This window comes from Schistocerca cancellata, chromosome 2 (assembly GCF_023864275.1).
Source record: "Schistocerca cancellata isolate TAMUIC-IGC-003103 chromosome 2, iqSchCanc2.1, whole genome shotgun sequence".
In the NCBI taxonomy this organism is placed as follows: domain Eukaryota; kingdom Metazoa; phylum Arthropoda; class Insecta; order Orthoptera; family Acrididae; genus Schistocerca; species Schistocerca cancellata.
In genome coordinates this window covers 6,932,705-6,959,777 of record NC_064627.1, presented here as the reverse complement: position 1 = coordinate 6,959,777, position 27,073 = coordinate 6,932,705, and the positions used below count along the sequence as shown (strand labels likewise).

The following is a 27,073-nucleotide window of genomic DNA, read 5'->3' as shown; positions in this document are numbered from 1 at the left end:
CATGAACAACTGACAGCAGCTCAAATGGTCAATGTAGCACCATTAAATTCCCCCACAGGTAGGCTTAGCTGCACCCAAGAGCTCAACAGTGGTACCAAGCGAGTTCATTGTCCAAAGCTGCAGACGAGAACTAGGTCCTGCAGTTCAAAGAAATGTTTTCACACACTGACAATTGCTCATTGTCTGGCTGAAGTAGGCAAAGTGCTGTCTGTGATAAGTGCCCGTGGGGTAACTCAGTTGGACTCTTCCCCTTGTTGGGTGTGGTGTAGTATGCACTTAGATCACATGTTATGACTCCTGCATGATTGGCCTCCTGGAGGATTCTGGATTTTTGGAAGAGAAGTGGAATAAAGTAGATAGTTAATGGCACAATAGGACTCAAATGTCTGGCAGTGGAATTGAGGTGCATCATCTGAGACCAGGCTAATATGCAAATGGTGAGCAATGATGAAGTCAAGAATATTTGGGCCACATATAGGGAGTGTGATGTTGCATCTGTCACTACCATCTTATTTTGTTTTGTTATGGTCTTCAGTCAAAAGACTGTTTTTGTGTAGCATTCCGCACCAGTGCATCCTGTGCAAGACTCTTCAGCTGAGCATAACTATTACAATCTACTTCCACTTAGAGCTGCTTACTGTAGTCACACCCTTGCTCTCCCTCTACATTTTTACCCCTACCCCACTCTTATTAATGTCACAACTCATTGTGCCTCAGAATGTGTCCTGCAACATATTCTTTCTTTTAGCCAAGCAGTGCCATAAATTTCTTTTCTCCTCAAATTAATTTGGTACCTGTTCGTTAGCTATCCAAACCACCCATCAAATGTTTAGCATTTGTCTGTAGCACAAAAATTCAAAAGCTTCTTCTCTTTTCTGTGTATCATACACATTTCACTTCTCCTTAAAGATAAACTTGATAAATACATTCAGAAAAGACATCCTAATTTAAATTTGTATTAGATGTTAACATAATTCTCTTTTCCAAAAATCTTTTGTTGCTATTGAAATACTGTATTTTTATGTCTTCCCTTCTTCTGCTTTAATTTCATTTTGGTAGTTATCATCTGATTTAAATTGACTACATTCTATTCCATTTGTTTTATTTTTGTTGATGTTCATCCTATAATATCTTTTCAAGACACCATCCATCCAATCCAATTGATCTTCAGAGACCTTTACCATCTCTGACAGAATTATAATATCATTGACACATGTCAGATATTTTATTTCTTCTCTCTGAGATTTAATTCCCCTTGTCAGTGTCTCCTTGTATTCCTTTGCTGTTGCTCAAATTTCAAACTAAACAACATGAGTGACAGGCTCCAACTGTGTTTCACTCCCTTCTCAAATACTGACCTTGTTTCTCCTTCTTCTATTCTTACTGCAGTCTGGTTTTGGTATACTCTGTGGCCTTGGTTGACCACACTGTCCTTGCCCATAATATGTCCCTGGTATTCAACTTTAGGTTGTTAAAGAGGTGCAGACTATTTATTGTAGCAGAGGGAGCACTCATTTTAAATTGCATAGTGATTTTCTTGGTTTTCCTGTTTGGTCAATGAGAAATATAGGCCAAGTGTTGTGTCAGGAACTGCTGGAAAATAGGCCAAATGGTGGTGATGCTAAAAAATATTTTGGGGAAGTCAGACTTGAAATAAAGATGCCCTCTCGCAAGATGCAAAAACAATCCCTGTGGTTGGGGTGATAGGTGAAAACCACCACTTTCCCAATGACTGTGGCTCTAAAGTCTACATGGAGGAGGAGAGATCTGTCCAGCTTGTGCAATATCTTGTTTTTTCATGGGTGGAGGGTGAGTGTGGAGAAGGGGGGGGACGGGAAAGGGGGGGGGGGATAGCAGAGACCTGATGGAACCGGAGTAGGGAAATAGCGCAGATATCACCAATTTCTCAGAACGAGATGACTTCTGATACCACATGTACAGACATTGACAACAGAGAAGTGGAATGCATTAAAGAAATCCTTGCCTAAGATGTCAGGGACATTGTCTCGATTGACTAGGAAACACCACAGGTGACGAGTGACAGAGTGGTGCCAGTGCGTGTACACACAAGTGCTCGTCAGAAAAACCATCTCTCACAGTACGGTTCATATTACTTCTCATTGGTGATGGCAAGTTATTGTTCTCCTGGTGGTAGTTGAGCTCCTGTGTCAATGTGTGAGGAAGTATTTACAGCTGCTGCAAGCTGGTGCCCTGCTGCTAGGTCAAGACGCAGGTGTGCTGCCTGTGGAGAGACTCATTAGAGCTACTCCTCATAGTATCTTATTTTCTACAGAACAATGTTACAGATATGTGATACGTGAACACAGGATATTACACAAAACATTGTGGTACTGTACACAATCCCAAATTCTACATATTACCACAAAACTGCTGTCGATCTAAAATGAATGTCATCTTTACAGCAACCCTGTTTTCTTTGCCCATTGTATCATCATGGATGTAAGGTTAGCATGGTTAGTTTTCTAGAACCAGTTACATTTTATTTAAAATAAAGATATTTTCTAGCTTTCATGTTTCATATAAGTTGGTCCACTGTATCACACAGTGGAAACTCCAGATAGGAATATCAATGATGTAGGAAAAGACAGATTGCTCTACTTACTGTGAGAAGACACATTAAGTTGCAGACAGGCACAATTAAAAGAAACTTACAAAAAAAGTTTGGCCACAGCCTTCATCAGTAAAAGAGAAACACCATTCACACATAGAAGCAAGCTCACCTCATGCACACATGGCCGCCAACTGCAGCAACTCGGGCCAGAATGCAGCAATCACACGGGATGCGAGCAGCAATATGGAGAGGGCAGAGGAGGGGAAGGGATAGTAGTTTATGGGTGGGGAGAGAGATGAATGCTGTCTGGTGGACTGCACAGGGACTAGAATGCTAAGCACAGTATTGCAGTGGGGCATTGAGATTGGGGAAATACGAGCAACAAAGAGAAGGTGGGGAAAGATGAGTGAGAGCATTGGCAGAGGGTGACAAATAAATAGGGTAGGAGATGAGAATGGGGAATATATGATAAGACAGAGGGGGTGGAAACTGTTGGGTGGAGGGTGTGGGGACAGTATGTTACTGTAGGTTGAGGCTGGAATAATTATGAGAGTAGAGAATGTGCTGTAAGGATAATTCTCATCTGTGCAGCTCAGAAAAGCTGGTGGTGAAGGAAGGATCCAGATGGCTCGGATAGTGAGGCAGCCATCGAAATCAAGTGTGATATGTTCAGCTGCATGTTATGCCACACAATGGTCTACTTTACTCTTGGCCACATTTTGGCAGCGGCCGTTCATCCTGGTGAACAGCTGTTTGGTAGTCATACCAATATAAAACGCTGTGAAGTGATTGCAGCAGAGCTGGTAAATGACATGACTGCTTTCACAGATGGCCAGACCCTCATGGGGTAGGATGAACCTGTGAGAGGACTGGAATAGGAAGTGGTGGGGAGAGGGGGGAGGGGGTGGGGGGGATTGGGTGGGTCTTGCACTTGCATTTTCCACAGGGATATGATCCTTGTGGCAAGGGGTTGGGATTGGGAGTGGCATAGCGATGTACTAGGGTGTTGTAGAGGTTGGGAGGGGAAAGGAACACCACTTTAGGAGTGGTGGGAAAGATTTAGGGTAGAATGTCACTCATTTCAGGGCACAATGACAGGTAATCAAAGCCCTAGTGTAGGGTGTGGTTCACTGGTTCCAGCCTGGTGTGGTACTGGGTGATGAAGGGGTGACTCCTTTGTGGCTGATTCTTGGAGGTGTGAGGGGAAATGGCAAGGGAGATATGTTTGCAGACTAGGTCTGGGGACAGTGCCTATCTGTGAAGGCTTTGGTGTGACTCTCAGCATACTGAGCAAGGGAGTTATTCTCACTAAAGATGCACCATCCCTGGGTGGCCAGGCTGTATGGGAGGAATTTTTTTATTTGAAAATGATGACAGCTATCGAAATAGAGGTACTGTTAGTGGTTGGTGGGTGTATGGTGGACAGAGAGGTGGATGGAGCCATCAAAGAGGAGGAAGTCAACTTTGAGGATGGTGGGATGCCGGGTTGAGGAGGACCATGTAAGGTGGATGGAAGAGAAAGTGTTAAGGTTGTGAAGGAATGAAGACAGGGTGTCTTGGCCCTGAGTCCAGATCATGAAGATATCATTAGTGAACCCGGAGCAGACTAGAGGTTTGGCATTTTGGGAGGCTAGGGAGATGTCCTGTAGATGGCCCATAAAAAGGTTGGCATAGGGGGTGCCATGTAAATGGCCATGGCTCTGCCACAGGTTTGTATGCCTTCTCTTCAAAGGAGAATTAGTTGTGAGTTAGGACAAAGGTAGTGAGTTGTATGAGGTAGTCCGTTTGGAGTTTGAAGGACTTCGTGATACATTGTGTTCAATATCGGTAACACCATTGGTATGAGGGGTGTTGGAGTATAGGGAGGTGGTTTCAACAGTGATGAGTAAGGATCTAGGAGGTAAAAGGGTGGGGATGGTGGAGAACTGGGGAAGAAAGTGTTTGGTGTCTTTTACGTGGGAGGCTAGATTACAGGCAATTGGTTGGAAGTGTTGGTCAGTGAGGGCCAAAATTCTTTCAGTGTACAGACAATAACCAGCCACAGTGAAGCATCCAGATTACCATCCCTTCTTCTTCCCCACTCCCTTCAGATTGCAGCTTGCCCGAGATGCTGGAGTTGGCGGTCATGTGTGCAAAAGGTGTCCTTGCTTGTGTGGATATATGGTGAGTGTTTCTTTTTTGTGATGAAGGCTGTGACCAAATGCTTTAGGTGTCTTTTAATTGTGCCTGTCTGCAACTTAAAGTGTCTTCTGGTAAGTAGCAATCTATCTTTACCTACATTGTTGATATTCCTACCTGGAGTTTCCATTGCTTGATTTTGCCAAATGGCTTTTCTTCCATCTTACAACCTTGTGATGGTTTTCTTTGTTACCATTCTCTAAAGTATTACTCTTCTCAGGGTCCATTCCTTCTCTTCTCTCCTGTGTTTATTCACTGCCTTCCAAACAGCATGCACTTCCGAACCAAACTGATCATCTGTGCACAACACAGACTTCGTGACCATGCAGATTGCTGCATCGTCTGATGCCCCAGATTCTTTCCTCCGATAATTATATTTATTTGTATTGACCTCCCCTCATATCTCACCCTGACATACTTTAGTGTTGTATTATCCACTCCTGCCTGTGCCACAGGAATTCTTGATCCTTGACCTGACCCATCCCCCTACCTCTGTCTTCACTTATTGCAAAACACACACACACACACACACACACACACACACACACACACACACACACACTACCATAACTCATCATTCCTCTGTATGTTTTTAACGCCTTTGTGCATTTTTTATACATTTTTACACAATTTCACATTTTTTTTTTTGTATTTTTACATATTTGAGGGTTCTTTTATGTATCTTGGCATATTTTTTGCATCTCTGTGTGTTTATGCATGTCTTTATATATTTTTATGCATCTTTTCCCTTATCCAGCCCCTCTCATAACCATCAACGTCTATTTTGCCCATTTCTGCGTCATTCCCATTTCCCTTAGCACCATTCCTGCCACAATGAACCCCTTCTTCATCTTTCCTCACCAGTTCAGGAAAGTATCTTTCCCCTGGCCTCAGGGCACTGCTATCCAACCCATATTGTACCCTCCGTGTTCCTCCTCATCCACTCCTCATAGCAGTTCAACCCTGCCTAGATATATCCCCAAACTTCCCTACCAATTCTTCACCAAATTCAGAGCCAAAACTTTCTTGTAATGCTGTTGTTAACAATTTCATCAAAACCCTCAGCTCCACAGAAATTTCAGTCCTGTCCAAAGGCCTCAACTTTAGTGCTACATCCAATTTTAACCATGCTGGACTTGTCAAACATCTACTGCCCTTCTCCCTGTCCCGGCAATGGAAGCACTTCTTTGCAACCAATCCCCCAAACCAAAATCACCCTAATTCCTACATTTAACCCTGCCTCTTCCAGTTCGTATCACCATCGAACTGTAATGCTTCCCCCATTCCACCTAACCACCCATTGGTCACCTTCCAGGAATTCCTTACCTCCATCTCAGTCTCACCATCCTCCACCAGGACCCTACCTCAGAACACCAATCTTTCAGTAGGACAGAGAATAGCCATACACAAACTCAATATGATTTCTGACCTAATCATCCTACCTGCAAAGGTACCACCACTGTTGCTATGAATCACTGGGACTACCTGGCAGAAAGCCTTTGCCGATTATCTGGCTCCTCCACCTATAAACTCTGCCAGAGTTATTACATCCCAGAAGTCCAACACAACTTTCAATACCTGCTTAAAACCCTAGCCTTTGCAGAACCTATCCCCTGAATCTATTTCCCTTCTCACTTGTATGACACCCTGCACACCCACTATCTACGAGCTCCCCAAAATCCACAAACCCAACAATCCTGGACACCCCATTGTACCAGGTTATTGTGTCCCCACTGCAAGAATTTCCTTGAATGACACCTCCAACCAATTGCCCATAATCTAGCCTCTCACATCAAAGACACCAACCACTTCCTTCACCGACTCTCCATCATCCCCACCCCTTTATCTCCTGAATCCTACTTGTAACTGTTGCTGCCAACTTCCTATACTCCAACCTCCCTCATGTCCATGGTCTTACCACTATTCAACACTATGTTTCCCAATGTCCTTCACACTCCAAACCCACTACCTCATACAACATACTAACTTTATCCTAATCCACAACTGCTTCTCCTTTGAAATGAAGGTGTATAAACAAACCTTCAGTACAACCATGGTCACCTACATGGCATCCTACTATGACAACCTTTTTGTTGCCTTTTGTTGTCCATCTAGGGGCAACCTTCCTAGCCTCCCACAACGCCAAACCCCTAGTCTTGTACAGGTTCGCTAATGATATCTTCATGATCTGGACTCAGGTCCAAGATTCCCTAGCTTTGTTGCTTCACAACCTCAACACTTTCTCTCCCAACTGCTTCACATGGTCCTCCTTAACCCAGTGTGCCACCTTCCTGCATGTTGACCTCCTCCTCTCTGATGGCTCCATCTGAACCTCTGTCCACATTAAACCCACCAACTACAAACAGTACCCGCATTTCAGCTGCTGTCATCCCTTTCACACCCAACAATCCATCCCATACACCCTGGCCACCAACAAACAGTGTATCTGCAGTGACAAGAACTCCCTTGTTCAGTATGCTGAGGGTCTCACCATGGCCTTCACAGACAGGCACTATCCCCCAGACGTAGTCCAATCCTCCCGCCACCCACAAGAACCACCCTTGTTCAGTATGCTGAGGGTCTCACCATGGCCTTCACAGACAGGCACTATCCCCCAGACCTAGTCCAATCCTCCTACCACCAAAAGAACCAGCCACAAAGGAGAGTCCCCTTCATAACCCAGTACAACTCCGGGCTGGAACGGCCTAGTCCATCCCTATGCCACTCCTAATCCCGACCCCTCGCCTGTGGAAGACCCAGGATCAGAACCTGCCCAATCCACCCACCCAGCACTTCCAACACTGTGCTTGTTGGTGTTCTAGTCTCTGCACACTCCATCAGACGGTGTTTATCTCTCTCTCTCTCCACCCATATACTACTATCTCTTCCCCTCTCCACTCCATACAGATTTCTGCTTGCGTTTCATGTAATAGTTGCATTCCTGCCAGAGATGCTGGAGTAGGCAGTCATGTATGTGTTGGATGTACTTTGTGAGTATGAATGGTGATTGTTTCTCTTCTGCTGATGAAGGCAATGGTTGAAAGCTTTATGTAAGTGTCTTTTAATTGTGCCTGTCTGAAGTTTCACATGTCTTCTTATGGTAACAGTCTGTCTTATCCTACATTGTTGGTCCATTGTATGTTAGCTGACAAACTAGCGGATGAATCATTAAATAAAATGTTTTGCCTTTTTTATTAATGAATTCTTCTATTACTTCCTGGTAGAACAACTTCATTTTTAACAATGAAAAGCAAACATAATGTATTATTAGAACCAAAAGCAATTTTTTTATCTCTGATTTTTTGGACAGTAGATTTTATGAACATTTTTTCCTACATGTTAGCTACAGTCATAGTCTTATTATTAGATTTATTTTCATTTAACTCTTTCTCATTACTCATTTGTGTATGTTGCTTAATTCAGGTAATCGTAACTCACCAACAGGCCTGGGAATTGTACAAGCTTTTGTAACTGGTGATGCTCTAAAGCTGGTACCAGTCAACAGGCAGTCGTCTTTTGATGTGGAGTTACCGGAAAGTGGTGGAGACTTAGCTGATGTCTCTGTCAACATCACATGTGAGTTCTTTAAGTTGAAACTGTTTTAAAAATGAATATGGATGTATCATAATTTGAACATCATACAAAGGAAAGAAATATCCAATATTAAACAACAACCAAATAAAGATATAGAATATATTTACTTACCAAATGACAGTATATCATACACTGGTTTCCTATGTAAATCTTCCCCTTACACTTTAATCTCACTTTTTCCACCTAAAGTTCTGAACACAAGTGAATCGTTTAGATTTTTATGTTATATTATTTTGTTGCTACTGCGACTTCTAAGGAAATAACATCTGATGTTCATTCATTGTATATCTTCTTGTTCTTTATTAAGGTAACCCTTTGCTCTAAGTTTATTTTGTCTCACATGTAGACTTCTTTTCTGCTCTCTTTCTGGAACGAGCGAGAATCCTCTTTATGTAATTTATAGTACTTAAATATCTCTCAGTTTGATTATTTTTCATGTACTTTTCATGTCATCTTCAGAACTTGTCAGTATCTGACCAAAAACAAGTTGCTAGGTGTACATTTTCCCTATATGCAGTTTAATCAACTCTTTAACTATTAGTCTGCCGCACACTAACACAGAGATCTGGACATAACATGAGTGCCATAGCTTTCACCTGTCATTCGTTAAAACACATCATTACCATTACCAGTGATCACTGGATGTTGCTTACTATTGTATTGATTGTCCATGACTGTAAACATTTTGTCTAGTGTTAATGCCATCCAATAATTAAAAATAAAGATTTTTGAAAATTGTACGCAACTGACAATTGCATAAAGAAAATTACCTTCGGAATTAAAGAAATTCAAATCTTTTAAAATATAGTGGAGATGCTATCGGTGACTTAGCATATATAGTGAGTGGCTATATAGTGAGTGGCAACTTTCCTTCTCACAATATTGTTACATTCTATCCTGGATTTTCCATTGTTTGATTAGATTTTTTAAAATGTCATTTATTTAGTTATTTGAAAGGTTCAAAAGATCTTGACAAAGATGATGATGCTAAGAGTTTATTGAAAGTGCAGACAATAGTTTGTATTGAGAATTTTACCACCATCTTTGGTGTTTTTATGAGCAAGTTTTCAAGTCAATTGTTAGTCGTTCTGTGTCATTCTCCATACAGTGGGTTTCGAATGAAGTTGTTTGCTAACTATGTGTTGTGCATGTATTGTCAAACTACATCCCATCAAGCATGGCCCACTCTAGCATTATCACTGTCCTGGGCGAAAAAGTTAAAATGCCTCCCCTTGTCAAGTGCACATCCAAGGGAGCTGGGGAGTTGGAGGCATTGAGTCATGATCCACACATTATAATAAAATATTTATATTTCTGATTTACAAATTTCTAGACTTTGTCACTTTATTATTATTATTATTATTATTATTATTATTGCTGTTGTTATTGTTGTATTCATTTCACACAAAATGACTATTCCGAATCATGACCCTCTCAAAACCCGAAGCCTGGATGATGACCTTTCCCATCCCAAAAACCTCCATCCGTGCCTGCCCCTTGCAATTTGGTAATTTAAACATTTTATTTATTAAAATAAAATTTAAGTCTTTTAAGTAATATAAAAATCATGTATTTAAATGGATGAAAGTTACAAAATTACATTATGTGCAAGGCAACAAGTGACACATCCTACAATAAATGAGTACAGCGTAATCCCATAGTTACAAAATTTACAAAAGTTAGGCAAACATACAATAACACTGAAGACTTTTAAATGTACACAGTTCACAAAGTTACATTCTGTGTAGGACACTGAATGATGCATCAGTAAAACATACAAGTAGTGTAATCTCATTACTACATTTCTTAATATTAGGGTTTCTCACTTAGTAAGTCCTTTTTGGCGGCCACCTCATTTTTATTGTTTCCCACTCACATAAACAGAACTAAATATGAGAGCTTTCACACAGATTGATCACGGTGTGGCACAACGTTCATTCCACATCTTTCTTTGGCAGTTGGTATGACCAGAAGTCACAACAGTAGTGTTATTTTCTGTTGAGAGTGAAGACTTAAATAATTTTGATTGTCGCAGCCATTAAATTATGGTATGACAATTGTATGTATGGAAAGAAATCAGGAGAAAAGTAATGATGATATCAAAAATATGCCATGAAAAAGTTATACCATTAGATGCAGTTGATAAAGTGCGACCTGCATTTGTTTTCAGTCTTGTTTCGGTCTTAGCCAGGCCTCTAAAACTTTTTCCTAGTTTCTGTGAAATACAAAAATAAATTTGAAGAACACTGGTCTACATTGCTCGTAGCATAACAGATGCTGAATATTTTAGTGAAAGGCTTCAACATTTTTCCCCACTTATGATGTTGCAAACATCTTTCTGGCTTGGGATTGCTAATGTAGGGATACACGCAGAATTTATCACATTCAGATTAGCTAAGTGTCCCATTTAAGTTTAAGGAGAAAGTATAGCAAACTGAAATATTATAGAACACCAGTATCATTTGTCTCACAACAATAACAGGTGTGAAGGCTTAATACTCGTGATCATGTAGTTTCCTTGCAATTTATGCCTAGAATATTTAATCAGACGTTCAATTTGAATATAATGTCCAACAAGTTAATTGATGTTTTTATCTGTTAAGTACCTATCAAGGAAAAAATACTCATTAAATAATTACATATGTTAAGAAAACACCTCCATGTTTTATCTCAACTTTCTACAATGGGTAACTTACACCTGAAACTAAAACAAAATTTACATCAATTCTGTCTGATAGTATGAATAAAACAGTATTTTTCATAAATCTCACTTCCTCTTCAACTATTTTAACACAAAACATAACCAAAGTTTTTATAAATTAAATAATGCAGTGTATCTGTTCTTAGAGAATAGTATACTATGCAAAAAGCATGGGAAAATTCGATTGTGAGGGAGAGTGTGCCAACCACTGCATCACATAATTACCTATTTTAAGGTTGCTGTGACCTAGTGTTGGTAAGTAGCTACTACAAATAAGCTGAATTTTGGAACACAAATGCAGGTACCAAGTAGATTCCTGCAATACCAAATACTTAGATATGGTGAAGTTATTAGCGATTTATACGACAAACACAAATTGATGCATATCACACATGTGCGACAATCCAAAAATATTGACACGTGACAAAAATGCAAGAGAATTTAATGCTTGCAGATGACAGTGCAACATAAGTAACAGGGAAAGGTGACGAACACATCACAGCTGCAGCCAGTGGTGTCAACTCCATAATGCAGAAACATTTTGTACATACCAATACTCAGAACCAATCTCATTTCTGTGGCAAAGGGTGTGGACAGCAACTACAGAGTGACATTTGAGGAACCTCATGAAATTATAGGACATACTAACAGCAAAATCAAAGTGCTTGCAGATAGTGTTGGTAATGTGTTTTCTTTACCAGAAAATAGTCCAAAGGCATTCGCCATTGTCAAGCTGAAACTTATGAAAAGTGATATGTGAATGTGAATCTGACATGCTCGATTATTCCACCTGAACTCATGAGACATGATCAGAATGATCAAAAATGAGCATATGACAAGTTAAAATTCAGTGACGTTATCTTTTGTGGGCCAATGAGAGAAACATCTCAGTGTTATGCAAAATTTGTTGTGACCTTTATAAATGACCATAGCAGTTGGTTTCAAGTCTATTTTCTTTGAAATAAAGGAGAAGTTGTAGACAAATTTGCTGAATTTAAAAACATAGTTGAAATTAGACATAAAATTAAATTCTTTCAGTTAGACAACATTACAGAGTACTGCAATGAAAGAATGGACTCCATCCTCTGAATGTAGTGATGTCTAACGGTTCTACACACAATGCAGCAGAATGTTGTCCCCAAATTAAAGAATCATTCCTTAGCTGAAATGGCATGTTGCATGCTGCTTGAGTCAGGACTACTGCCATCATTTTGGGCCTAAACAATCAACTCAGTCAACTAGATCTGCAGGACTGTCTGATGGAGTTCTGCATGAGAAGTGGCTGAAGAGGGAACCTGACCTATCTGATCTTGGTGTGTTTGGTCAAAAGATTGTCATCCTGGATAACTCACCAGACGAAAGAAGGTTCAATCTTAAAGGCAAAGAATGGATTTTTGTAGGTTATTCTGACTGTTCAAAAGCCTGTTGTTTGTACCAAGAGATCACAAGATTCACATGTCAAGTGAAGTGAAGCTCCTTTTATCATGACAGTTTTGAGTCCAAACAAACTTACATGGACTTCTGTGCAAGTGCCTGTTATTATCTTCTGGCAGGTATGATGTTATGCCATAATAAAGAACCAAACATGATATAATACAGCACTGGTACTCCAAGAAAATTTGCAGACCAAAAACCACACTGAGAAGCGTAATATCAGGTTGGAGCCTACTTCTTTGTAAATCTGGACATAGAATGTGCACTTTCAGCCGAATTATGCATTTTAGTGTGGTTTATGAAATTCTGATGCTCTTGGAGTATCCTGTTTTGTTTATCACATAATGTAAGGTTTTAAATGCTACGTAGGTACAAACATGTCAGCACCCTAGTTTTGTAGCTGCGCACATGCACTTATGCTAGTTTCTAGTGCTCTCTGATAACTGCTAATGCAAATTCTAATGATCGCAGAAAAATATTGTAAATGGTGGTTGAAATGTATTACTTTCAAATTAAATTTCATTTTATGCAAGATGAATTATGTTATGTGTGCAAATGTGTTTTGAATTTCTTAAATTACAGAGCATTTGATTCTCATTTAAAGCTCAACATGTTGAGGGCCAGCCATTTATGTCAGAAGAATTTCAAGCCCAGAAGACCAGACATTTATGTCATCATTTAAAATTTTACTGGCACATTTGTGTGATGTATATTAAAGTGTACTACATGCAAACAAAGACTAATATTATATGTGAAAGCTTAGCTTTTCTTGTAGCTACACTGTGTATATTAATTTAAACCATAATACGAAAATATGCAGTGTACATATTGCTGCATATCAAAGATCTTTCCTAAATGGGCATTTTTTGAGGGGGGAGGGAGGGGGAGGAGAAGTTTTGTTTTCTAAAGTGCCGGGAAGATCTATGCAAGTACATAAAACCTTAACCATGCAAAAGAATGATACATTTTATGGTTCTGAGGGAAAGTATACTGTCACTTGACATGGAAAAAGTGTATTTTCACCCAGGAAAAACCCAGAAATTTTTTTCTTTGTCCACATATATATTGGTGCCTATAGGCATGAATATGTGCATGTTTTCAAGTCACTCGTTTGTATCTTCGGATGATTTGCCATACACTCAGTTTCAAATTAAATTGTTCAGTAATTATGTGTTATGGATGTATTGTCAAACCACACCCCAGCAGTGGGAACTACAGTCTTGGCAATGGCAATGATATGTCTATCATCCTGGCACTAATGTTAAGAATGTTTCTGCTTGAATGGTACAGTAAAAGAAACCTATCTGAATCTTTGAACTTAAATACAGAGCTTTCAAGTGTATTGCTCAAAAGATGGGATAGGCAGGTGGCCTTGAAAGGGAGGAGGAGGAGGTGGCAAAGCCAGCTACACATCAGTGTGTGATGGTTTGAAGAGTTCCTCGCACACACAGGTTGCAGTTGGGATGGTCTTCTGGTAATATGCAACTAGCACCATTTATTGTCACAAGTGTTCAGTCTGGTCAAAACTATCCATCCAGCCTGTTCCAGAGTTTCCACAATAATTTCATTATGGAAATTGATACCGAAAGAGAGGAGTAAATATTGTTGAGTTTGACACAGCTACTACCAAAATATCAGCTCTTCAAGCCATCAACCATGGGTGGCTAGTGGGAAATATTTCCAGTTTTATCAAGCAGTTATCAAATAATAGTGATTGTAGACACATGGAGCTAATGAAACTTAGCAGTGGATTGTTGTGCCACATTAAAGTTCCTTCCAAGGGTTAAATATATATATTATTTATTAAGAGCCAACTAGAGGGTGTTCAGTAAGTAACTATGCAGTTCATAACTTGCTGTATTAAAGTCACAGAAGTTATAAGAGATGCTGGAAGTGAAGTGATCCCCTTGAACTTGACGACACAGTTACTCATGTTTCTGCATCCAATGTGGCATGTCAGTGCAGCTTGGAGCTCTTGTATGTTGTGCAGATTGCCTTCATAGGCATTTCCCTTCAACATACTCCATAGAAAGTAATCCATTGTTGCCAAGTTGGGTGAACATGGAGGCCAGAGTCTTTGAGAGATGATGTGGTCATCAGAGATGTCTTTTAAAAAGTTCATCGCCTTGTGGGCAGCATGCACAATTGCCCCATTCTGTTGGAACCAGGCAGTCTCGATTTTGTTCTTATTCATTGCACCTAGGAAGGGCTCCACAATGCAGGTACAGTACCATTCTGTATTTATGGTGTTGTGAAAGAAGATCGGCCGAATGATGTGTTTACGAGTCACTGCACAGCAAATATCAAGCTTTTCATCATTAAGTGTGGACACCTTAAATTCATGCGAATTCTCCGTAGTCCATACATGACTATTCTGACTACTCACATAACCAGAGAGGTGAAACCATGCCACAGCCATGAAAAACATTGTGTCAAGAATCCCCTCACCATTATCATGCAGGAAGGACAGAAACCAGTTGTAAAAGTTCACGTGCAGCAGGTGATCGTGTCTCTCATTTTATATACAACTTACATCTTATACGGAAACATGTACAGTGATTTCCGCAGAATCTTGTGAGCCGAACGTATGGACATGTGGGCCTGCTGAGCTAGTCATCTAACCAATTTCTTTGGACTTTGCAGAATCATGTCTTGCACCTCCGCCACATTCTCTTTGGATGTGGATGTGGATGGCCTGCCTGATTTTGGAGCATTATGAACGCTTCCAGTCTTTCAAAACTTGGTGACGAGGTTCTGTATGGCATTGTGGGTAGGCAACTTCACTCATGGGAACTTTGCTGCAAATGCAGCTTCTACTGCTGAGGTAAACTTGTCTCCATTGCAGAACACATGCTCCACGAGAAACACTCTTTGTTCAGTCATCAGCATGATGACCTGGATCACAATGATGTCACGCAATATGTTGGTCTTCAATCAAAGTGAATCTGTAGAAACAAAGATTAGTTGATTACATCTAACTACAGAACCATCTCGCTACAGGCTTTTTGCCTATAATGGAAACATCTATAATGGAAGACTTCCAACATCTGTGAAGGTTTCCTTCCAGTGAAAACCAAATAAGAGGCCTAGAAATGTTTTGTCAGCAGAATTAAGTAACAAAACTTATCCTTTTGGTACTCTCGGGGACTTTTACATGAACTTTGATAATGTGAATCATAAAATTTTAAAAGGAAAACTGCAATTTCAACACCTAAATGGTACCCCTGTGTAATTTTATCACCCAAACATGAGCAGAATCATAGCAGTAAAGCTAAGCACAGAATATGGAGGCAAAAAAGATAACAGTTTCTCAAGGTACAAGTTCTTAGTTAGCTGCTTTTCATGTCCTACATACATTGTGACATTCACCTGCTTTATTTCTTCATTGATTGTCCTCAGTGGCGACGTATGCATTGCCATAGTGGCTGAAAAGTGGGGGGGGGGGGGGGGGGGGCGGAGGGCGGAGGGGGGGGTGGAAGTTCAACACTGACTACTTCAAATGATGTAGCCAACAGGTGCACATTCGCGTTTCACAGTTCTTTACTTTCACTGTTCACACCCCCCTCCCCCCAATAATACAGTTATATGGCCAGTTAACTATTGGCAACTTTTAATAAGCCTCATTAATAGTTTGCAGGCATACATCAGCATACTGCTACAATATTTTACTGTTGAATATCTATGAGCAATAATAAACCTAACCACATAGTTCACAGTTCTTGCAGAATAAAACGGTATGTATTGAACAGGCACTGTCATTGTTTCAATACACAGCCTAATTGTGTTACACTTATTTCACAGTTAAGTTGATGCATTGTTATTGTTCTAACAAAGACAGGTTTCTTGTATGAAACTCGGCTGTGGACTGACTGTCTCAGGACCAAAAATCAAGCCTCTATATATCAGCACAATAATGGGTACTAAAAGGGTTAGGCTGAATTATTTGTTTAAGTTATGCAAACAATACTTTTGACAAAACTGGTAGTTACTTTGGAATTAATTAAGAGCTAGCTTTGCTAACATGTTTTCAAAGAGAGCCAAATAAGTACTTATAGAATGCTATTAGTAGTTTCTCCAAATGTTTATAATTAGTACAGAATTTATATTTGTTTATAATTTAGAAATAGAATTTAAGTTACAAAACAATTACTGATCCCACCCTATAACAAAAGATACTAACTAGGAACAGTCAAAACTAAGCACAAAATTAGATCTGGTGTTATATTCTTTAAAACTGAGGGCCATTTTATGAAAATGCAGATTATACTCACTTATGTTAATGGTAATTAGTTAAAATTGAAAAAAATGAATTTTAAGGAGGCAGATGGCAAAACAAGGGGGGAAGTAAAAATATCTCAGCTTGCTTCGTCACAATGTGATCTGCATTTGCAGATCTCACATAGCCTATTAAAATGTTCAGTGCAGCTTCCATATTTCAGTTAATTCCTTCTAGTTGGGCATCACAGCCTCAATAAATTCCATGAAAGACAAAATCATTTCTACTCTTGCTGTTCAGTTGGAATAAATCCATTACTCTGCACTGCTGATATGTTTTGACCCATGGCCATTCACAGGGCCAACACAGCCTCAACAACTGAGATTGGTCTGACACCACGGCAAAACCACAATTGACCTTTGTCAGTTATTGTTGGTGCATTTGTTGATGACCAAGGGTCTAAGCTTGCCAGTAGTGCAGAATAAAAAATTTTATGCCAAATGAACAGCCAGACTGTATTCTGTACTTACTTTTTGATTTTTGGGTACTTATACAGAATTATATTCTTTATTACACTGTTGCAGTCAAGTACTCTGTTATGTGGATATTTATCTATTTTTCTGCCTGTATAGTGGCAGCACCAGGTGTCACTATTGAAACCAAATAGCTGGTGCAACATTACTGTTGGTCCCTGTAGCACCACTACCCAGAAGGCACTGCTCATGAGGAGTGCTCTTTGATGCTTTGGTGAGATTGTACTGGAATCTGGCATATAAGGCACGCAGTAAATATGTATCAGTTGTGATGTGATCTGTGGAGTGTGCAATGAGTGTGCTACTGGTTTGGCTTAGGTGCTTCTAGCATTGACTCTGTTTGTTGTAGACATGAGTTTGATATAGCAGGGACTGAACTTGACTTTGGAATATGGACTCAAGTTACTTTGTGTTGTTTCTGAGGAGAATCATTTATGTATTTCTCACTGCAAATAAATCAGGACGAGTCCCATTAGCTCTTGTGTAACACACTTTTTACTAAAGCCTGGAACATCCTTCAAACAAGGAATTCAAATTATCCTAGTTAACAAATCTTCAACAAAAGAAAACTTTTATGATGTATATGACCATAAGATTGAAGAATGAAAAATTCATATGCAAAGATACAGCAACCAAATATTTAATCTGAACTTTTGACAATGAGTTCAGTCTTTAATGACTAACAGTGCATCTGGCGTACTTTCTTGTAAGTGTATACAGGTGAAGCAAAATATTGTCTGCACATTTTGCTCTCAGTAATGTCCTTCAGCCACAAAGAATTTACAAACCTGATGAAGAAATATGAATTCCACAAACTAAGAAGACGTGAGACTGCATTTGTATAAAGACACAAAAGTATCTTTCATAATATACATTTAAGAAATTTAAGTGCAGCTAAAACATGTTTAAGATTTTTAAGATTTATCAAAAAATGTAACAATTTCAAGGATGTAATTACAAACAGTAAAGATGGAAAGCAGACAGTTACCTGCATATGATTTATGGCTGCGTGTAAACACCTGTAATACCTCTGAAAATTGTACCAGCTTTCATTCTTTTTCTTGTTTTCTTGTCTTAGGTGGGCCTATTCATATATGCCTACACATACCACAAATAATTGTGCGTACACATGCAGAGGGAAAGAGAGTATAAATTTTTGAGGTATTATTTGTGTGCACCCCCCCCCCCATCCCCCAATCAGTCATCTGCATTTGTTCATTTTTGTTTGTTGTTTGAATCCTGGAATTTCCATTATCAAAAAATGTTATTAGAATTCCAAAAGCACAACTCTGTACAGAGTTCCATTGAAATATTAAGTCCATATATTTAGTGAATTACTAACCATTTCTGTTTCAGCACCTTCGAGACATAGTATTCCAGTTAAGTTGTTTAGGAGTGGCAGTCATTTGACTGTTGATTTTACACCATCTGAAATAGGGGAACATGTTATTGATATACGAGTAAAAGATTCGAGAGTTGTTGGATCACCATTCAGGTAAGAATGTAGACCAGTTTCTATCCCATCAGTCCCAATGCATTTACTGATTTATTTTCATATGTCTGTTAAAAAACTGTATAAATACTTTTTTTTATTTTAGGACACATGCCTACAATGCACGAGCTATTCAGGTTGGCAGAATACCAAATGGAGTCGTTGGACAGCCTGTGGAATTTGAAAGTAAGTGTGAAAGGAACTGCATGAATGCACGCAGATTTATTTTTAGGTATGCTATAAAGCATCAGGCACTAGAGCTGATCAGTTCAGCTGTTGTAAAACATGATCTGGGTCCCAGTCTTAGAAAATCGCAAGCCTTTAAACAGTTCAGAAATTCACTGAAGTGCATTCTACACTGCAAAGTGAAACAAATGATCTAGTATGCATTAAACTGCTTGCAAAGGCATAGAGTGTTAATTCTATGATCTCTTTCCAGTATAGCCTTATCATCGGTACAGAAATCACATTACCATGCACACTAAAGAAAAGACAGTAACTCAGTGACCTTAGAAAATCACAAAGAAAAACTGAATCACTGCTAGGAAAATGCTTACTTTCCTTCATTCTGTAGCTCAGTTTTATAACACTTGCTGCCCGTAATTTGAAAAAATCTGTTTACTACTTCCTTGTTAACTAAAAATTAAACAAGGTAAAACTATAGATTTTATTGTGTGGTCCTTTGTTCATGTAGGGAATGATATAAATAAGTAGCAGATGCAAGATTTCCACTTCAAAATATGTAAAAAAAGAGCCATTATATAACATATGTGATTGATTTCTTGAGTAAAGACATTTCTTATTAAGATCACACAGTTCAATTAACGCATGCAAATGAAGATTTGAAAGATACTGCTTGCATTCCATCAAGAAGAAGATCAAGATGTTAGTACCCTGGTGTAGTGACTACACAGACCTTAAGAATGTAGTCTCTTTAGTGCATGATTAATATTTTAGTAATTAAAAAATTTAAAAAAAGACTGATGAAGCAACATCAGTGTACTGTGAGTGAATGAGGAGTAACAGAAAAGCTGTCTCCTGTTACCATTGAGAAATCTTAAAAAGTCCAGTGAGATAAGATATCACTATATTGTAGAACAGGATAAAATATTGTTTGTTTTGGCACAATGACTCTTTTTATGAGACAGTCATAAACTGTTTTAGCCTATAGTTACAGACTTCAGATGCCGTGATGCAGCAGTGGAATCATTCAGCAGTCAGCTTCAACTACTGGTACTCTAAATTTTCTCAAAAGTGTTCCATGAAAAGAACATCACCTTCCCTCCGGGGATTGCCAAAGGATCTCCATAACACTTACACCTTCTCCGAACCTACTCATAACAAATCTAGTGGCCCGCCTCTGAATTGCTTCAATGTCCTCCATCAATCTGACCTGGTAGGGATCTGAAACATTCAAGCAATATTCAAGAATAGGTCGTACCAGCATTCTGTATGCAGCCTCCTTTGCAGCTGGACCAGACTTTCCTAAAATTCTCCCGATAAACCAAAGCTGATCATTCACCTTCCCTGCCATAGTCCTCACGTGCCCATTCCATTTCATATCGATTTGTATTGTTATGTAACAATATTATGAGTAGGAAACAATACCAGAGAATGAAGGTTGCTACTCCCCATATAGCGGAGATTCTGAGTCACATAGGGACAATAAAGACACACACACACTCACATAAACGCAACTTGCACACACATCTGCAGTCCCAGAGAGCTGAGACCACACTGCGAACAGCAACACAAGTGCATGATGGGACCTGCGACTGGGTGGCGGTAAGGAGGAGGCTGGGGCAGGGAGGGAATGGGATAGTATGGTGGGAGTGGCGGACGGTCAAGTGTAGCAGTTTAGACGGAGGTCAGGAGAGAAGGTGCAGAGGAAGGAGGGGGTAAGTAGCAGAAAGGAGAGAAATAAAAATAAAAATAAATTAAAAGACTGGGTGTGGCAGTGAAATGATGACTGTGTAGTACTGGAATGGGAACAGGGCTGGGGCTGGATGGGTGAGGACAGTGACTAATGAAGGTTGAGGCCAGGAGGGTTACGTAGGATGTATTGCAGGGAAAGTTCACACCTATGCAATTCAGAAAAGCTGGTGTTGATGGGAAGGATCCATACGGCACAGGCTGTGAAGCAGTCATTGAGATGAGGGGTATCGTGTTTGGCAGCGTGTTCAGCTACAGGGTGGTCCACTTGTTTCTTGGCCACAGTTTGTCGGTGGGCATTTGTGCAGACAGACAGCTTGTTGGTTGTCATGCCTACATAGAATGCAGCACAGAGATTGCAGCTTAGCTTGTAAATTGCATGACTGGTTTCACAGGTAGCCCTGCTTTCGATGGGATAGGTGATGTTAGTAACCTGACTGGAGTAGTGAAACCAGTCATGTGATTTACAAGCTGAGCTGCAACCTCTGTGCTGCAGTCTATGTAGGCATGACAACCAACAAGCTGTCTGTCTGCATGAATGGCCACCGACAAACTGTGGCCAAAAAACAAGTGGACCACCCTGTTGCTGAACACGCTGCCAAACATGAAATCCCTGACTTCACCAGAAGATGACGGGTACGAAACTCATTGAAACGTTGCAACAAGACAACGCCACCACTCGACTGATAACCTGAGAAGTTGCGTCTATGTGATTTTGTGTGTGTGTGTGTGTGTGTGTGTGTGTGTGTGTGTGTGTGTGTGTTGTGTCTACTCCTGAGAAAGGCCTTAATGGCCAAAAGCTTTAATTGTGTGAATCTTTTTGTTGTGCCTATCGCCACTCAGCATTTCTGCTATATGGTGAGTACCAACTTTCGTTCTCTGGTATTGTTACATTCCATCCTGGATTTTCCATTGTTAGATTTATGTTTGTTTTCGTTTAGTTGATGGCTCTGGAGCTGGGTCTGGCAACTTGGAGATTCTAGTCAATGGTGGCCACGTTACCAGCTTTGTCCGGAACTTGGGTAACCAACGTTTTCTGGCATCATTTGTGCCACATGAAGCACTAAGTCATATGGTTGAGATGAAATTCAATGGAGAAGTGGTCCCAGGTAAGTGTTGTCAGTCTTTTTTTATTCCCTCTCTCAGAAACAAATGATTATGGCATATGCAAGTTTCATTCTGTTATCTTTTCTCAACCACATCTGTCGTGATAGAATTAGTTCATCATATTATCCAACGGTTTTATAACTTTGCGATTACTGAATGCATCCATTAATTGGTGTGTAAAACATTTTGAAATGCTCTTTGAGTGCATATTTGCAGAGCTTCTTGGACATGTTTATGATCTAGTAAGAAAACTACCAACTTTGTGAGGCAGCCTTACCTTTTAACCACTAACTGTGTCTATGTACAGTCAGTCTTACCTACACAGGAGACCAACGCCTGAGCTGAGTTGAAAGAAATAACAGGAATTTTTATTTTTTGGAAATGATATATTTATTCTTTTATATCAATGCCATCAATTTCAAGTTAGTCTCCCATTAAATATTGTAAGCTTATGCCAGCTATTTTTCCAATAACCAAAACACTTTTAGAACTCAATATTTGTGATAGCCATATCTCTGTTAGTGATTTAGTGATGTGTTCTTCATCTCAAGTATGCTAGTAAAATGATGTCCCTGTAAGGTTTTCTTTATTTTTGTAAACAGAAAAAACTGACCTGGGATGATGTCTGGTGAATATGGAGACTGGGCTAGCATTACAGTATTGTTTTTGGCTACAAATTCAAGACAACCAAGAAAGTGTGAACAGGTGCCTTACTGCCATCAACTGTTTTGCCAAAAATCTAATCTTTTCCCCCTGATTTCTTCATGCAAATGGCATTAACTTATATGTAGTACTCCTTAATGACCATTTTACGTTGTGGCAAGAACTCATGGTACACTACTGAAAAATACAAGTATTGAAACCTTCACATTTGTCCACATTTGCCTATCTTTTTCAATTTCTTTGATTCAGAATGCTTTCAATGGGATGACTGAGCCTTAGTTTGAATTTCACATCCAAAAATCATTGTTTTATCACCAGGCAATGTACTTCCATGTTATTGTTGAATTCACATAGTAACTCGTGAGCAAATTGCATTCACCACCATTTTTGTGTGACATTCAACAATTTTGGACACGTTTTGCTCTCACAAATTTTGTACCAAAACATGAGGGAAAGAAGTTCATGGTTGTGAGACAGTTTATATGTCAAAATAATCAGCAACGTCTTTCATTGTGGTTTGCTGATAATTCATAATCATATATTTCAATTTTCCCATGATTTCGTCAGCTGGTAATGTGCTGGGGTGCCCTTGGTCCTCATCATGTTCATTCTTCCTTGAAATCTATATACCTCTCATAAGACCTTGTTTTACTCATAGGAGACACAAAGAAACAAACAAACACTGCCCAAACAGGCCTTGATGGTTCAATGGTACTGACTGGCTGCCATGTCATCCTCAGCTCTTAGGCATCACCAGAAGCAGATATGGAGGGCATGTGGTCAGCACACCGCTCTCCCAGCCGGTGTCAGTTTTTGTGACCAGTGTCAAGGGCTGAGTGCAACTCGTTTGCCAACAGCCCTCAGCAGACCTGGATGGTGATCCATCAAAGTACAAGCCAAGTCTGACAGTGCTTAACTTTGGTGATATGATGGGAACGACTATTACCGCTGTGGCAAGCCCATTGGCTCATATGAGGCACACCAAAAGTAATATTCAGTATTTGTAAAACTTTTCTGTGTTATTCCATTCTTACAGCAAAGTTTAATACAAATCATACAAAGTAAATAATTGCCATTACTAGCAAACCATGTAACATTTCCGACATCTGACAACAGGCTAAATATGCAATATCACTAGTGATGTACAAATACTTTTCAGACAAGTTTACACACACAACAATGAAGAAAATGCAAATCGAGCTAATACAATATGTGAAAATACAAAACATACTTCGTATCTACAAACAATAGGCCAGCAGTGTGGTCTGATAATTTAACTGACATAGTGGGGCAGTAAATCAAGGGAAAACTGCTTCAAATCTGTGAAGGTGAGAGATGAATTGAAATGAAATGAAATTAATGGTTATAGCTCTGAAATTATGATTAAATAGACACCCTAGCTGCAAACAGGTGTTGATATATATCATTGGGGACATGTTGAAAATGTGTGCCCCAACCAGGACTCAAACCCGGGATCTCCTGCTTACATGGCAGACGCTCTATCCATCTGAGCCACTGAGGGCACAGAGGATAGTGCGCCTGCAGGGACTTATCCCCTGCACAGTCCCCGTGAGACCCACATACTCAACATGTCCACACCACTACATTCGTAGTGCGCCTAATAGATGTTTGTCCATCACACTTATTACTCATGGCAAATTAATCTACCAGGCCCCTTATGAGTTGGGGCATAGCATGTGCATTCACACAAGAAGGTCAATGGCCTGGTAGCCATATTTTAACTATACGTGAAAGTAGTATCTGTTCCTGAAAGAACAGATACCATTGGTGACTGTGCAATTTCTCTAGAATAAAATGATAATTAAATCGCCACCCTAGCTGCAAACAGGCATTGATATACCCTCCGCCACACACCGTCAGGTGGCTTGCGGAGTATGGACGTAGATGTAGATGTAGATTAGGGACATGTTGAAAATGTGTGCCCCGACGGGGACTCGAGCCCGGGATCTCCTGCTTACATGGCAGATGCTCTATCCATCTGAACCACCGAGGGCACAGAGGATAGTGCATTTGCAGAGGGACTTGCACGCTCCCTGTCAGATGCACATTCCCAACATTTCCACACCACTACATTCATAGTGTGCCTAATAGATGTTTGCCCATCGCACTCATTACTCATATGGGACTTGGTAGATTAATCTGCCATGAGTAATGAGTGTGATGGACAAACATCTATTGGGCACACTATGACTGTAGTGATGTGGACGTGGGAATGTGCATCTCACGGGGAGCGTGCAAGGGATAAGTCCCTGCAGATGCACTATCCTCTGTGCCCTCAGTGGCTCAGATGGATAGAGTGCCTGCCATGTAGGCAGGAGATCCTGGGTTCAAGTACCGGTCAGAGCAAACATTTTCAACATGTCTCCAATGATGTATATCAGTGCCTGTTTGCAGCTAGGGTATCGATTTAATTATCATTTCACTCTAGAGCAGCTGCACGGTCATCAGTGATATCTGTTCTTTTGGAAACAGGTACTACTTTCATATATGATTATAGCTCTATCATAATTTGCATTGGGAAGTATCTTTTTTTTCATTTCTCAATGGTGACTACTTTCCATTATCAAACTGTCTGTATCGTGTGACCAATACTGACGATAGCCTACGTACAAAAACTGCCCCTCACGGATGATCACAGTGGCATATGATGATCAAATTGGTACTATGGCCAACTGAGCAACAGCAACTGACATTATAGAGTTCTCAGAACCTGCAATCTAGAGGCAGGGACACTAACCACTAGTCCATGAGCTGTGGGCAAGGTGTGCGAGAGGTGGAACATTTCTGGTCTGGAAATTGGGGTGGCATTGATATATCAGTGAAATTTTATTTGTTATTATATTAATAATTATGGCACTATAACAATAGTTGAATGTCAAATTGACGTGCTGAATACTTTTATTCTTTGTAAAGAAGTCATGTTGTGTGTTTTGGGATATCCTGAAAACAAGTTATATGGTTTGAACATTTCACCAACAATGGAAACCAAATTGCTGAAGACTGTGTGGAGTTAACTCCTTAATTTTTATAAGTTATTAAATGCACAGCTAAATTCAATTGTTGACTTATTCTCAACATGGAAGACATCTCAAAATGCAGTAACATGTGGTAGCATTGAGAAAAAGCAGAATTTATGGTGCACGAACAGAAATAAAAAAAAGTGGCACCACAGGCATGTTAGAAGAAAGACTATTTTTATTTTATTTTTATTTATTTATTTATTGTTCTGTGGGACCAAATTAAGGAGAAGTCTCCATGGTCATGGAACGAGTCAATACATGAAATTATAACACGATTGTAGAAACAGATAAAATGAAATATAAGAAACATATTCAGGCGACACGTCATTAGTTTAAATAAAGAAAATCAAGAATGTAATACTGGAATTTGCTTAATTTTTTAGCTCTTCCAGGAGCTCCTCGACAGAATAGAAGGAGTGAGCCATGAGGAAACTCTTCAGTTTAGACTTAAAAGCGTTTGGGCTACTGCTAAGATTTTTGAGTTCTTGTGGTAGCTTATTGAAAATGGAAGCAGCAGAATACTGCACTCCTTTCTGCACAAGAGTCAGGGAAGTGCATTCCACATGCAGATTTGATTTCTGCCTAGTATTAACTGAGTGAAAGCTGCTAACTCTTGGGAATAAGCTAATATTCCTAACAGCAAACGACATTAAAGAAAATATATACTGTGAGGGCAATGTCAGAATTCCCAGACTATTGAATAGGGGTCAACAAGAGGTTCTAGAACTTACACCACACATAGCTCGAACAGCCCGTTTTTGAGCCAAAAATACCCTTTTTGAATCAGAAGAATTACCCCAAAAAATAATACCATATGACATAAGCGTATGAAAATATGCGAAGTAGACTACTTTTCATGTTGAAATGTCACTTATTTCAGATACTGTTCTAATGGTAAATAAAGCGGCATTTAGTTTCTGAACAAGATCCTGAACATGGGCTTTCCACAACAGCTTACTATCTATCCGTACGCCTAGGAACTTGAACTGTTCCATCTCGCTTATAACATGCCCTTTCTGTCTGATTAAAATATCAGTTCTCGTTGAATTGTGAGTTAGAAACTGTAAAAACTGAGTCTTACTGTGATTTAGCATCAAATTATTTTCCACAAGCCACGAACTTATTTCATGAAATACATTATTTGATAATCTTTCAATATTACACACAAGATCCTTCACTACCAAGCTGGTGTCATCAGCAAACAGAAATATTTTTGAATCACCTGTAATACTAGAAGGCATATCATTTATATAAATAAGAAACAGCAGTGGCCCCAGCACCAATCCTTGGGGAACGCCCCATTTAACAGTGCCCCATTGGGACTGAACATCATTACCACTCTCAATATTGCGGAGAATTACCTTCTGCATTCTATTCTTAAAGTAAGAGGCGAACCAATTGTAAGCTACTCCCCTTACTCCATAATGTTCCAACTTCTGCAGTAATATTTTGTGGTCAACACAGTCGAAAGCCTTCGCTGAATCAAAGAAACCACCTAGCGTTCGCAACCTTTTATTTAATCCGTCCAAAACCTCACAGAGAAAAGAGAAAGCATTTTCAGTTGTTAAGCCATTTCTAAAACCAAACTGTACATTTGACAGCAAATTATG

The 27,073-nt window shown here is 39.7% G+C and overlaps 1 protein-coding gene across 2 annotated transcripts in view; it reads left to right on the top strand.

Annotated features, from left to right (window-relative positions):
• The window catches only part of LOC126161294 (filamin-A), a 917,852-nt gene that overhangs the window by 509,710 nt on the left and 381,069 nt on the right, over positions 1-27,073 (top strand). For both annotated transcript variants that reach the window (XM_049917033.1, XM_049917034.1), the window contains exons 17-20: positions 8,174-8,326; positions 18,585-18,723; positions 18,827-18,906; positions 21,594-21,761. In XM_049917033.1, coding sequence (XP_049772990.1) covers positions 8,174-8,326; positions 18,585-18,723; positions 18,827-18,906; positions 21,594-21,761 — 540 coding nt within the window. The remainder of the gene's footprint in view (positions 1-8,173; positions 8,327-18,584; positions 18,724-18,826; positions 18,907-21,593; positions 21,762-27,073) is intronic.